The sequence below is a fragment of the Meleagris gallopavo genome, chromosome 21, assembly GCF_905368555.1.
Source record: "Meleagris gallopavo chromosome 21, MGAL_WU_HG_1.1, whole genome shotgun sequence".
Lineage (NCBI taxonomy): Eukaryota > Metazoa > Chordata > Aves > Galliformes > Phasianidae > Meleagris > Meleagris gallopavo.
This window is the reverse complement of record NC_139424.1, coordinates 4382607-4395836: the sequence shown is the minus strand read 5'-3', so window position 1 is coordinate 4395836 and position 13230 is coordinate 4382607. Positions and strand designations below refer to the sequence as shown.

Genomic DNA, 13230 nt, shown 5'->3' with positions numbered 1-13230 from the left:
AACCAAGCAGTAGAGCCGGGATTAAGTCCAGACGCTGTCATTTGAGACCAGACAGCTGGCTGCATTGATTCATTTGTTCTACAGAGCTCTGTTGTAAACCACATGTTCCTCCTTGGTTGTGTTGTTTGTTTGGTATTGGCTTCAGTTCCTTCTTCTGTAGCTTCCAATGGTTAACAGCCATACAGAGAGCCTGGCGGCCTGAGCCAGACTGATGCCATGTAGGTGGTAGAACTGTTTCCAGATGTGGATCCTCTGGGCCAGGTGCATGCTGTCAGGGAGACCACCAGATTGGTTTTCCTTTGCCTTGCACTGCTTTGAGTATCTGCCATGGTGCTTATCAGCTGTGCTTCTTTTCCTGGAGTAACAGCAAGGGCAGCTCAGGAGGAAGTGAGCCAGTTTGTGCTTGGCAAAAAGGGAATAGGTGTTGGGACAGCATCTTTCTCATAGACTCTCTCCAGCAGTGCAGTGCTGCTGTCATCATCTCTGTTTTTCTCTTGCCCAGCTTTGGGGTCATCCCAAGCACTCCGTTGGCCATTCACACCCCTCTGATGCCAAACCAAAGCATTGATGTCTCTCTGCCCCTCAACACCCTGGGACCAGTCATGAAAATGGAGCCTCTGAACAACCTCCAGGTAAGCATTGTCTCCTGGGCAGGGGTGGATCTGCAGCTGCTCAGCCCTGATCCTTTGGCTCAACACAATGTGGTAACCAAGCTCCACACATATAGGGCAACCAGGTAGAGCCAGAAGGTTGTGTGAATGTTGGCCATGAGCCTGGCCAAATCGTTTTTCCTATTCCTTTCTCTGAAAGAGACTTCTGGGATTTTGCGACTCGCCTTTTTAGATGCCTCAGAGCCACTGCTTGCACCTTGTTCTGCTCCAGCAAGGCACTTGTGTAAACAGATTGCAAAGCTTGGTTGGGCATAGAAACTGGAGCTGGTCTGAACAGAGAAAGCCTGTGCTGTGGTGCTGCAGGCAAAGAGCACTATCAGTAGGAACTGAGGCAACAAAAGGAATTGCGGGCAGCATGACAACTGCTGAGTAATTAGTAAATTAGTGTTTCTTTAGTGCTCTTAACTACCAGGCTGACCTACAAAGGCCTTGGCACATCCTTGACCCCAGATAGATGAAGTTAAGGCAAACTAGATGTGCCCAGAAGTAGCGCAAGCAGTGGGTATTTCATTAATGAGGCTGTTCTGTGTGCACTGAAGATAGTGTTCCATAGGAGACTCTTTTTTACATCAATTTGGCTGCCTTTAGGAATTATTCCCCCCTGGTCTGGACCTGAGGTTGTCTGCATCAGTTCTGGCATGCCTCAATGGTCCTTCCCAGGCTGCTGTAGCTGAAGCACTCATTGAGCAGATGTGGTCCTCTCCTGGAAGGAGGCTGTTCCCCATTCCTATCGCATGCAGGCACCTGGGAGTCAGACTCCATGACCACTGTCCCTGTTTGTGGAGCTGGCTCCTCCAAGATGAATTTTCCTTGTATCCCAAGGGTGCAGTTAATTGCATTGTAGCATGTTTTGCTTATGTCGTGTCTACACGAGGTGGGAACTGGGTTGGGTTCCTGTAACGTAGCAATCCATAGCGGGGAGTATTTTAAAGCAGCTTATTCTCTTTTTAGATTAAGAGAATGCAATGAAAGTTACTATTTATTCTGCCTGAGCAACTGTTTTTTCCTTTCCCTTGAATTCCTTTCTGGGGCTTATGACTTATTGATGAGTCTTTGGGCAAACAGCTTGAAATAGCTTCTCTGGCACTCAAACGAGCAGTCCTACACTTGGGCTCTGAGCTCAGTCATGCGGTTGGGGGAGCATGTGGACAGTAGGTGACTTGCGTGTGCTTGCCTTACACAGAGGGCTCTTCTGCCCTGTGGAAGAGCCGGGCTCCCTTTGCATCTAGGTCACAGGTTGTACCTCTGCGTTTGGGTTGGATGGTGTGAAGCCGCCGCTTGCTCCGAAGGCAGCTTGGAGCTCTAGGATGGTCCTGATCTGCCTCCATAGCACTGGAGATGCTCTCAGTGAGGCATTCTCAAGTTGCTGCTACTTTGATCAGGAAGGAAGTGAAGTATTTGGGTTATTAAATCTCTAAAGGAATCAGAATGCTGTTTCTTATATTCTCTTCTGCTAGAACAAAGCAAAGAGAAGACATGCAAGGAAACCTCCGACTGCCTTATATTGGGACAGCAGAGCTTCATCAGTGCCAGACTTAGATACTAATTTGCTAGTTCTCTCATTGCCACAGAAGTTGGCTGCCCTTTTACAATTGGGGAAGCTGCCATATGGAGTAATAGTATATTTCTCTGCAAGGAGTTGAATCATGATAGCAGATGCCAAGTTAAAAAGAGCACTCCCCTTACTTTCCTGACAGTGGGTTTGATGGAGATCTGTCATTGCCCTGACAGCCAAGGCTCTGGTTTTGTTCTCTGAGTTCATATAGAAATTATCTGTCTTGAAACAGTCTGAAATCGTTTCGGTGACCTACTTAGGGAACAATTTATAGCACAACATAGGGACGTTTGTATTCTCCAGTCCTGTATTCATTGAAGAACCAAAACCACTCATCAAGCTGATTTTGCTTAATGCAGGTTTTTTTTTTTTTTTCCTGAGCTGTAGAATTCAGAGCTGGTTTGAACCTGAGGACCTTACCTTCATCTCCTGTTGTGGTGGGGCTCTTTTTGTTTTAGTACCAAAACAAATAACTCCTGAGGTAACCAAACTGATAGCTTTCAGCTTTTTGTTATGTTAATTAGGAACTTCAAAGGCTAGCTGTGCATTCCTGAGGCAGCTATTTCAGAAGGAATGAATTTGAGTCTTGTTAAGGTTATTTCTATTACCATTTCTAATCCTTCAGCCAATACAGCTGGTTTAATCTTAGCACTTGTAATCAAAGAAAGAAGCTGAAATATTTGACAAGTTAACAAAATGCCTTTTTTTACAAGAAGGCTAATATTTTCAGAGGCTTACTTAAGTAAAATATGATGATTCCCAACTGTTTGCTGGTTGTCTTCCAACACTGTGATAATGAATAGCGCTGCGCTCCCTCCTATCCTGACTGAGTGATAATAATTTTCTTGACCTGTTGAGTTGAAGCTTTAGATTCAACAGTCAAGCAGTGAATTATTCAATGGATAAAGCCCAAGGTGGACTAAACACAGCAGTCACACAAGAGGTGTGTAAGAGTTGATTGAGCCTCACCATGCTTGATTGCCATGGCTCCTTTGCCAGCTGGGCTGCTGGTGGACATACAGACTTGCTATGTGAACCTGAGCTCTCAAAGAGGACAGTGGGTTCTGAAGTGGGATTTTTCATAGTGAGAAGCCTTTATTCTTTTCAGACACTTCTTGAAGTAAAATTTGAAATAGGGAAATGAGAGCCTTCCTGTTATTGCAGTTCCTAATAAATGGCCATTTAGGGGCTGTGAAATGCTGTGAAATCATCAGAATGCTCGATCTGATCATTTGTGTACACAAAAATTGCTCCCCTAAGCCTGGAAATGGGTGAAATGGAGCCAGCCCGCTGAGTTTCAGGGACTCAGCTTGACCTGTCGTGTTCCAAACCTGATTGTTTCTTCTGTGAGGTGGTAACTGTTTGCAGGAGTCAGAGCAATCAAAAACAAGCTGCATGAATTGAGAGTCTGAGCCTGGAGCACTGCCTTTCTCTTTGGGTGAGCATTCAGAATTGCCAGTCAGTGCATTGCTTTCCCCTACATCACCTGCTGTCAGCTGTCCGGGCTGTTCGTTGCAGCTGCTGAGCACACAACTGAAAGAAGTATGGCTTTGGTTTTCTGAAGTGCCCATAAAGTGACTTGGACTGGACTGACGAGCATGGAAAGGGAGGGATCTGCCAGCTGCATTTCTTCCTGGAAAGCAATACTTGGAAATGCAGACTTCTCCTGAGCAGTGTGAGGTGCGGAATATTTTTTAGCTCCAATGATTTTGGCAAAGCATTATTACAGGCAGATGAAAGTGCAGCTTCCTCGTTGAGAAGAGATCAGGCAGGTTAATGCACCAGATCACACTTAAGCCCTTCCATGTACAGTTCTGCTCTAACTCATCACTGCTCCTCGCTTGCGTTGTAGAGCTGTTCGAGCTCATTCATGAGAAGTGGTAATGCATCCTGGGTCACAAATGCAGCACTTGGAAACAGATTTCACAGTTTCACCTCTCCTCTTAGAATTGGTGCGAGTCCAGGCAGTGGATGTTATTGATTTGGAGCCCGCTTATAAATTATGTATCTGCTGGGAGATCTGTGTCAAGCCCACTGCCTCAACCACCACATATGGCCTTGTGTAGTTGGAAGTGGAAGGTGGTTTTTTGGGCTTGTTGCCTGGATTTATTTACTCTTTTTCTGAATGGCCTTAACTAATAAGAGTCCAGCGTGGAAGAGAGCCTCCAAAAGGGTTCTGCAGTAACACTCCCACTGCAGCTCGATGTCTGCAGCCAGCTTCTAGCCTAGCTGTAGGTAGAGCATCCAGCCTGCTGCCAAGCTCCTCTAGATCCCGAGCAGCTGACCTGTCAAACACAATGAAGGGAAACAGCTCGCACTCCCTGAAGGCATCTGACAGCCGGAGCAGCAGGCTGTCAGAGAACATGCCATGACCTTGTGCTGGCAGAGGTAGAAGACTCTGCAGAGGAGAGTTCTCGCCTTAACAGTTTGGCTGTTACCAGGCTCTAAAGCAAAACCAAATTGGAAGGCAGTCCTTAATTTAGTGTAGCTGCTAATGGGATTCCAAGTGGGTATGTTGTGTACTTGCTGCTGATGGAAAGCATCTGTGTTACTTTCAGACTTGACGTTGAAAGTTGGTTCTTACGCTCAAGTCTGGAATTTAAAGCATCAGCAACCTACGCTACTGAAGCAGTGATGTAGCATTGTTCTTAGGAGGTGGCTCTTCCCCTCGCTGCCATATGTTGGCTATCAGAGGGTTGTGCTGCAGGAAAGGACGTCAGCAGGGTGCTCATGCTGCGAGGTGAGCAGTGTGTTCTGGAGGATACTTCTCCAATTAGATGGTCTCAAACAGGACATAAGTAATTGGGAGCCCGCTACCCATCTTCAGTGGGTCAGACACTTTCAGCAACGAAGCATCGCATGAAAATCTGTCACCTTTCTTGACTTTTATCCCTCTGAAGCTTTGCGGTCTGCTTGACTCAATTCACAGGCTGGTCATTTATTTATTTATTTATTTATTTCTCCTTTCAAAAAAGATGGCAGACGGAAAGCTGTTTTGATTTAAAATGCTTCTGTTTAAACTCTCAAATGTCTGAGGCTGGAGGTCTTGTTAAAGATTTAGTAGCTCGTACGCAGACCGACAGGTTAAAGCTGCGGAGCCCCAGGCAGAGTTAGTCTGGACTGGAGAATGTATTGAACGCAAGTGGAGGTTGCTTTCAAGCATGAAAAACCTGCAGAGACGTCTCAGCTGCTGGTATCACTTCAAATGTCAGTGATTGTCTCGGGCTCCCACCAAAGGAGCAAAGTGTACTGTGTTGTGTGATGGCAGCTAGGCTGGAAATGCTCCCCATCTGTCCCAGTGCTATGTCTGGGGACACTGTATTGTTTTCCATCCTGCTTGCAAAAATGACACGCAACAGCTGATTTCTGCATCATTACAGATGCTTGCAGTGTGACGTGTGATGTCATTGCCGAGCCCAACAGAGCAGTTTGGGGGAAGGCTGAAGTGAGGCTTGCTGTGCTTTGCTGGGAAAAATTACACTTCGCAGTGTCTTAATTGTGCAGTTCTCTGGAGTATAGCAAAGCAGCTTACTCAGTGTGTTTCTGCAGAGTTGAGAAGCAGGTCAGCAGATACCTTTTTATAGCATTTTTGGAGCTGCAGGGACAGGGTTAGCATATTAATTTGGTGCGTGCCTCCAGAACTGTGACTGGAGAGAAGGCGCTGCTTTCCAGCCCTTCTTGTAAGAAACTGCTGTTGTATGGCAACAACAATTAGCTGCAAAGGCAAAGTAGTCTCTGTTGTTTTAAGACGAGGCAATTAATCATGAAATCAGAGTTGGGAAGATCTTGGGTCACGCAGTGCAGACCCTGCTATGCCTTGTTGTTTCACAGCACTGCCTCATAGAGCTGTGTCGAGGCTAATTTTAAATACTCCGAGTACTGAAGCTTTTGTCTTCCTCAGGAGGATTTAGTGCTGCTTCATCATTCTCACTATCAGTTTTTCCCAGACATTAGCCTGAATTTTCCCTCTCCTGGCTTATCTCCGGGGCTGCTCTGCCCAAGCTCAGCATCTCGAATGTCCACGTGGTCCTTCCCCAGACTCCTTCCCACAGTGAGGTGCATTTTTGGCTGCTCACCCAGTATTCCTAATTCCATTTTGCAGAGGTGAATCCCTGAGGTCCGTCCGCTAATCCTCCTCACTCCTTCCTGCTCTCAGTGCCTCCATCACCAGCATTAGATGCTCAAAATCCTACGTATGACACCAACAGCCAGGGCACGTGACAGCTGCATCTTACAGAGGATAAAAATATATTTTTATTTGAGATTGCACCATAATTTTAGTGGGCTTTAAACTAATCCCATATAAGCCAGCGTGCACTGTGGGAATTAAATATAAGCTGCTGCCTTTAATGATGGCTGAAAGTATAAACTCCCATGGACTTGCGTTCACCTTCCTGTTTCTCTTTGCACTGCTGGGACCCCAACTGCTGGGTGATTCCATTGGGAATGCTCATCTCTGACCACCTGTCCTATGTCTGATAGCTGACTTGCTTTGGAATTCTGTTTTATTCCCCTCCTCATCTACCTACAGCTATTCTTGCAGATATTTAAGAGTGTCTTTCTCAACCTACTACTACAGACAATAGATCTTCCCAGCGGAACACTGATGTCTGTAATTATTTAATGTGACTGGAGTTTGTCTTAGCATAAGTCTGTATAGCAGCAAATTTATTTCTTTGGCTCGGCAGTCAGTGTGGTTGGGTTTGTGTTTCAGCCGGGTGAAAAGCTGGAGAAACTTCTTTTTCAAAGGAAGCTCTTGGAAGTCAGTGCTCACCACACAACCTCAATTCCAGGTCTCCATCTGCTGAGCTGTACTGCTGTGACAAGCTATTGCAGTGCAGGATGATGTGAGGATTGCATGAGAGGCATAGAAATCGGGCCCAGAGCTACATTTTCCATGCTATATTATGACAGGGCACTTTCTCTGACCTCCCATTTGCTCCTGCTATTCTGTCAGCTCTCAGCCTGCCTGGAGAGAACTGGAAGTGAGGTTGCTCTCAGTTGGCAGAGATTCATCAATGATGTGGCAACCTTGTGTGATAAGAGGCAGTGTGGTGCATCTCCCTGACTGGTAGTGTTTAATGACATGAGAGTTAAGTCTTTTGTCAAATTATCCTTTTTTTTTTTTTTTTTTCCCACCTGCCCTGATTGCTCCAATGTCAGAATTTTCTTCCAGGAATAAATGCAGCACATTCTGTGTGCATCGTGGGAGATGCTACAAGGAATTTCAGAGTAGAGCAGCTTCAGGCTTCCTAAAACATGATTAAGCAAGGAGCCTGCAAGCACTGACATGGCTGAGAGTTGGGATTAAAGCTTAGGGGGATACACACGGGTTTTGGAGATGGGGAATTGTAAAGATGAGATGGAAAAAGAGGAGTGATGGAGAAGCTCACATACAACATGGCAGACACAATAATAGCTGTCTGTGGCCACCGTAGACAAACTTATACTGAGGATGGAAGAAGTGAGGGGAGGGGGTGGCTGAGCAAGAGTAGAAAAGAGCAGAGTTGCTGTCTGGGAGCTGTCAGTGCAGTTGGCTCTGAAGCACTGTGGTGAAATGCCTGCAGAAGATTGAGCAGCTTTTAGTGAAAATGGAGAGGGCACGGAGGGCTGGGAATGATCTTTGTCTGAAATTCCCCAGCAGCACAGCAGCATCTCTCCAGGCAGTCTCATGCTCAGAGCTGACATTTGCTAGGAGAGCAGTGAGAGCGTGAGCAGGCGATGGACCTTGCAGAGCCATGGGACCCCTTTGGACTTCCAGACAAATACTGATGCTTTAACCACCGTTTTCTTCTACAACAGGTAGCTGTGAAAAACAACATTGATGTCTTTTACTTCAGCTGCCTAATTCCTCTCAACGTGCTTTTTGTGGAGGATGGCAAAATGGGTGAGTGAGTGCTTTTGGGGCCATGCTCAACCTTCCTGAGCCCTACAGCATCCAGCTGGGCACAGCTGTGCCATGGCTGAGATCCACGTGTGCCTGCCCGTGATCTTTGTGCCAGCGCATCCCAGCAGCCTGATTGATGGTTGGATGACTTGTCCCCGTAGCCCTGCAGCTCAGTAGCTGCGTCCCACATCCTCTGCTCTGAGCCTCTGTCAGATGAGGAGTGGGTCTGTTTGCTTTGAAAGTGATTTCTGGTGTTTTTTTGTTGTTGTTTTGATTCTTTGGGGTTTGGTTCACTCAAATGAGTGTGGGAATTGCCTCAATTTTAACTCTTACATTCCTGTTCCCTTGATTACATTGTTTGGGTTGGCTCGTGAAGAGCATCTTAACTTGCACTGTAACATAATTCTTAAATTTGTGAGTCTCCTTGTCAAATCCCACCTGCTCTTGGTTTGTAAGGCTGTCTTTGGTTTGGGGACATCCAAAAACCACCAACATTGTGCTGCTTTTACAGTGAGACTGGGGTTATAGAAACAAATCTGGATCTGACCACACTAGGGCCAGATGTGATCCAGAGGTCTCCTGTGTCTCTACCTTGCATCGTTCTGTGGTGTTCTAATTAATGCTACCATTCTGCATGTGCTGATTGTCTTGTTTGCAGAGCGCCAGGTCTTCCTCGCAACTTGGAAAGACATTCCAAATGAAAATGAGCTGCAGTTCCAGATTAAAGACTGCCACCTGAATGCTGGTGAGTAGGTTATTGTGGCATGCTGAGAACATTGAGCAGCACCTTTGGTGATCAGTGGACATCACTTTACAAAGAGCAGTGTGTGTGAGTAGCACTTAAGAACACAACAGCCTGTAAACCCTGGATCCTGGTCAAAAAGCTTAGCTGGGTCCATAAAAATACATCTGAAATCTACGGTTTTCAATTTCACCTCTCTGCTTCTTCCTTTCATTCTGCATCTTGTGTTCTTGTTTTCTCTTTTACAGCTTTGCTTCTCTGTAAAGTTGCTCCTATAAATGGAGCCAAGCACTGTTTTGGGAGCTGCACTTAATCTCATCCTGCTGCTGTGTGTATCAGGCAATGCCATACAGCCCTGCCTTTAATCCTGGGTTGGTCTCTTCACCTTTCAGCATCTTTCTACTTTCTGTTGTGAAAGAGTGACCTTACGCACTGCTGTAGAAATGGTTGGATATCTCTGGAGGGCAGGCCATGTGAGAGAAGAGCTGGTCTGCTGGAGCTAGTCTGCAGAGGCAGACCTCGTAGGTCTGACCTTACTACTTCTGAAGGATGGAGTGTAGCAGGTGGAATGTGGCTAGCTTAACAGCTTTGCTCCCAGTCAAGAGGTTCTGGACAGGAGCCAAGTGGTTTTACCCAAAGCTGCTATGTTTGACAGGAGAAAGTGTCCCTATTGATGCTAAACCCGTAACCTTTTTATTCTCTCATCTACCATTACACAATGAGCAGCCTCTTGCTTCAATTGCAGAAAGAAACCATGGATCTCTTTGTGCTCATAATTATTACTATTTCAGAATGTGAAAGATTGAGCACGCAAAAGGGGAAGAAAATAGCAGCTGTTGAACCTTCCGACTTGATTTCACTGTGGGGGTTTCAGCTGAGAACAACCTCTGCTCCTCCTCCAGCCCTCCCTCTGCTCCACTGTGCTTGGCACGGCCTCTCCTGCACTGCAGTGCTGCCTCTGCTGTGGCCGTGCCCTGCTCCTTGCATCTCAAATCTGGGATGGTAACTTGTGGCATTGACACTGAGGTGTGCAGTCCTTGCAGGCTTGATCCTCGTGGAGGAGAGTGGCTCATGTTCTAAGACTTCCTCATGGGAGGTGCTGAAGCAGAACGCAGGCAGTCACCTGAGTTGCTGCCAGGGTTTGGAGGCACACTGTGCCATCCAGGCCCGGCCGTCACTGCACAGCAGGCACCTTACAGCCCCTCATGTGCAAACTGCAGGCTTTTCCCAGGTTCCTTCTTTTCTTCCTTCAAATAGAGATCAGCATACGAGCAGAGATGCTCCTGTGTTTGTCTGCTCTGAGGCCATCGTGGGTAAAAGACTCTTATGTCTGCAGTGCAAGCCAAGCAGGGCTGGCTGGAGCCTTGATGGTTTGCAGCAGGGATAGCAGGAAAAGCTGCATCTTTGGCAGCTCACCCTGTGCCATGGCACAGAGCAGCTGGAAAACCTTGACTGCTGCAGGTGGCAGCCCCCAGTGCCACCAGCTGAACCGAAAGTGAGGTGCCAGACACCTGAATGAGAACAGCTTGCTGCTCCTATCCCCGGCGTCAGGCTGGGTATTGGAAAAACTTTCTTCTCAGAAGGAGTGGTGATGCAGTGGCACAGCTGCACAGAGAGGTGGTGGTGGGGTCCCCATCCCTGTTGGCGTTTCAGAACCATGGAGATGTGACCAGTGGGCACAGTGGCAGTGGGTTGGAGTTGGACTTGGGAATCCTAGAGATCTTTTCCAACCATAGTGGTTCCTAGCAGTGAGAGCCAGCACAGCCCTGGGGCTGTCTTTGGGGCCGTACGGCCACAGGAGTGAGTGTCTTCGGAGCTGTGTCTCAGAGCTGGGCTGTACTTGTGATGCGCTGCACATCTTGAATTGATCAGAGCTGTGCTTCACACGTCTGCCTATTTAGGAAGAGGTTATGATAGTGCTGTGAAGAAAAGTATATTCTGAGATGCAGCTTGCAATGAAAACAGAAGGTCATGGTTACAGTGCTGTGTTATCAGCTCTTAGAATGGAGTGCTAACCTAATTGTTTTGTTTTAAACAAAATGCCAGGTACCCAGCACTAAAAGCTCCACAGTGCCTGTGGAGCCTGCCACCAGAGTGTATGGGGAGGGCCATGGGGCTGCAAAACCTTCCACCCCATTCTCACTACTGATCACTCCCACATCCTGCATGCACTGTGCCTGATTTAGCGGTGTTTGTCTCAGCCATGCTGGAAATAAACCCAGCAATCTGGGTGCTCTGGGCACAGCTGGACCCACTGAGGCTTCCCCTGCACCAAAGCTCCATTTGTTGCCTTTGTGCTGCTTTTTGACATGCTGAGCTGGATGGAATGGTAAAGGACTGCTACATTAAGCTGGGCTGTGCCCATCAGATTAGCTGGATGATTTTCTTTTTTTTAAATTTGCTTACTCAAGCACCGAGTGAAGGAGCAGAGGCTGACTTGCACGTGGAGATAGAATGCCATTAAACAGGGATAATTAGTTGCTGTGCTGTTCAGCAGTTCTGGTAACTTTGGTGTGAAATGAAATCTTCAGTGTTTGGAGCTGAACGTGGCTTTATTGGTATGCAGCGGTCATCTCAGCTTTCCCCAAGTAATGTACTAATGCTGGAACTGAGAGAAATTGCATTTTCTTGTTGGAACAAACAGGGACACAATCACATGCAGGTTTGCCTGATGTTTATTTCTGTATGCACAATCCCAGCAGCCCGGTCTTCATTTATTAAGGAGCCTGTGCTTGTGGCATGCAGTGGAAATGAATGGTGATCCTGAGCTACGTGCTCTCCTCTGGATGCCATCCTGCATCACGGGGTGCTGGTTTGCAGTCAGTGGGCACTGCAGGAGCAGGGAGGTGTGTGTGTGGTTCCTGCCCATGCCAGGCACTGGTCAGGGCTCTGCTGAGTGCTGTGCTCATGTTGGGAACTCAGCAGCTCTGCTCCCAGCAGCTCCCTGCCTGTAAGGGCTGTGCTGTCGGATGGCATTAGCGGCCCTGCCTGCAGCCAGCACAGCCTGGCACTGTTGCTTAGCAACTTGCTTGATCTCCAAAATCCCAAATTCTCATGCTCGCCCAGCACAGGAGGGATGGGGATCTGCGACCTGGAGGTGAAAGGAATGGCTCCCAGCTCCCCCCAGATCAGGGCTGGAGGAGGGGGCAGGAGGTGCTGGGTGAGCACATCGTTGCTCTGGGTGGCTGGCTGAAATGGGATGACGTCTGTAGGATTTCAGGCACTCTTTGGGGCATATCTGAGGTCAGTGAGGGCAGCTCCACACTGCCCCTGTGCCTGCTCAGGGTGAGTTTGTTGTAGAGAGCAGGAGCAGAGGGTGGGAGAAGGCAGTGGAAGAAATAAGGGCTTTTAAGCAAAGGATCTCATTAGGTACTTATATCTGCCAGTTTCCATAGTAACTGGGGAAGAGAGAGAACCTAAATCTGAATGTGTCTGAGTAGCTGGATGCTGGAACCCTCCCTGACCTGCATGCAGCCACTCTGCAGCCAGTGGGCACAGGGGTGCAGCCTGGGGTATGGACACCACCCTGAGCCTTCCACCCCAGCATACAGCGTGCTTCTCTTCCTGACATCGCCCTGCCCTACACCAAGAAGCCCCTTGGCAGCCAGAAGCTGCTGCATTGGGTCTTCCTGTTCTGCATGTTTTCTTCTGCTCTTGCTTCTCCAGAAGGTCCCGTGGAAGTAATTTGCATCACAGTTGTCTCCATACAGTCCTGCAGGTGAAATCTCACACCTCCCATCATTGCCAAGGCCATACAGTGTGGTAAAACTGTCACAGCCCTGTACTGAAGAAGCTGCTCCAGGCTCTGCTGTCTCCACAGACATATCTTGAGCTAACATGCATTTTTCTTTCTTTTTTCTCTGCAGACACTGTCTCCAGCAAACTGCAGAACAACAACGTCTACACCATTGCCAAGAGGAACGTGGAGGGTCAGGACATGCTCTACCAGTCCCTCAAGCTCACCAATGGCATCTGGATCCTGGCTGAGCTTCGCATCCAGCCAGGCAATCCCAATTACACGGTGAGACCACAGGGATGTGGCACATGCTGGGATCCTCCCAGCTCAGCTGGTATTGAGGCAGATCCCGTTCATTTGTGTAGGGGAGCAGAATTCCCACTGAACTGCAGAAAGTGAGATACAACAGAATTGTGCTGCTCTGTTACCAGTGAGCTGGGATAATGCCCACTCAGCAATGACTGTTTATTTGCCAAGGTTACCCAGAGATAAAGCCAAGAGACATTAGCAAGAAAGTATTGCCAGGACACCCTTTTTCCCCCCCCAGCAAACAAGCAGCAATTGATGCCTGGCTGGCTCCACAGCAGTGCTGGCTGTCTGGGCATCAGAGGCTCCAGGCTCCTGCTGGCATCAGCCTGT

The 13230-nt window shown here is 47.9% G+C and overlaps 1 protein-coding gene across 4 annotated transcripts in view; it reads left to right on the top strand.

Annotated features, from left to right (window-relative positions):
- The window catches only part of AP2B1 (adaptor related protein complex 2 subunit beta 1), a 64969-nt gene that overhangs the window by 48794 nt on the left and 2945 nt on the right, over positions 1–13230 (top strand). For all 4 annotated transcript variants that reach the window (XM_010721759.2, XM_010721757.2, XM_031556410.2 and 1 more), the window contains 4 exons: positions 503–632; positions 8029–8113; positions 8772–8858; positions 12722–12876. In XM_010721759.2, coding sequence (XP_010720061.1) covers positions 503–632; positions 8029–8113; positions 8772–8858; positions 12722–12876 — 457 coding nt within the window. The remainder of the gene's footprint in view (positions 1–502; positions 633–8028; positions 8114–8771; positions 8859–12721; positions 12877–13230) is intronic.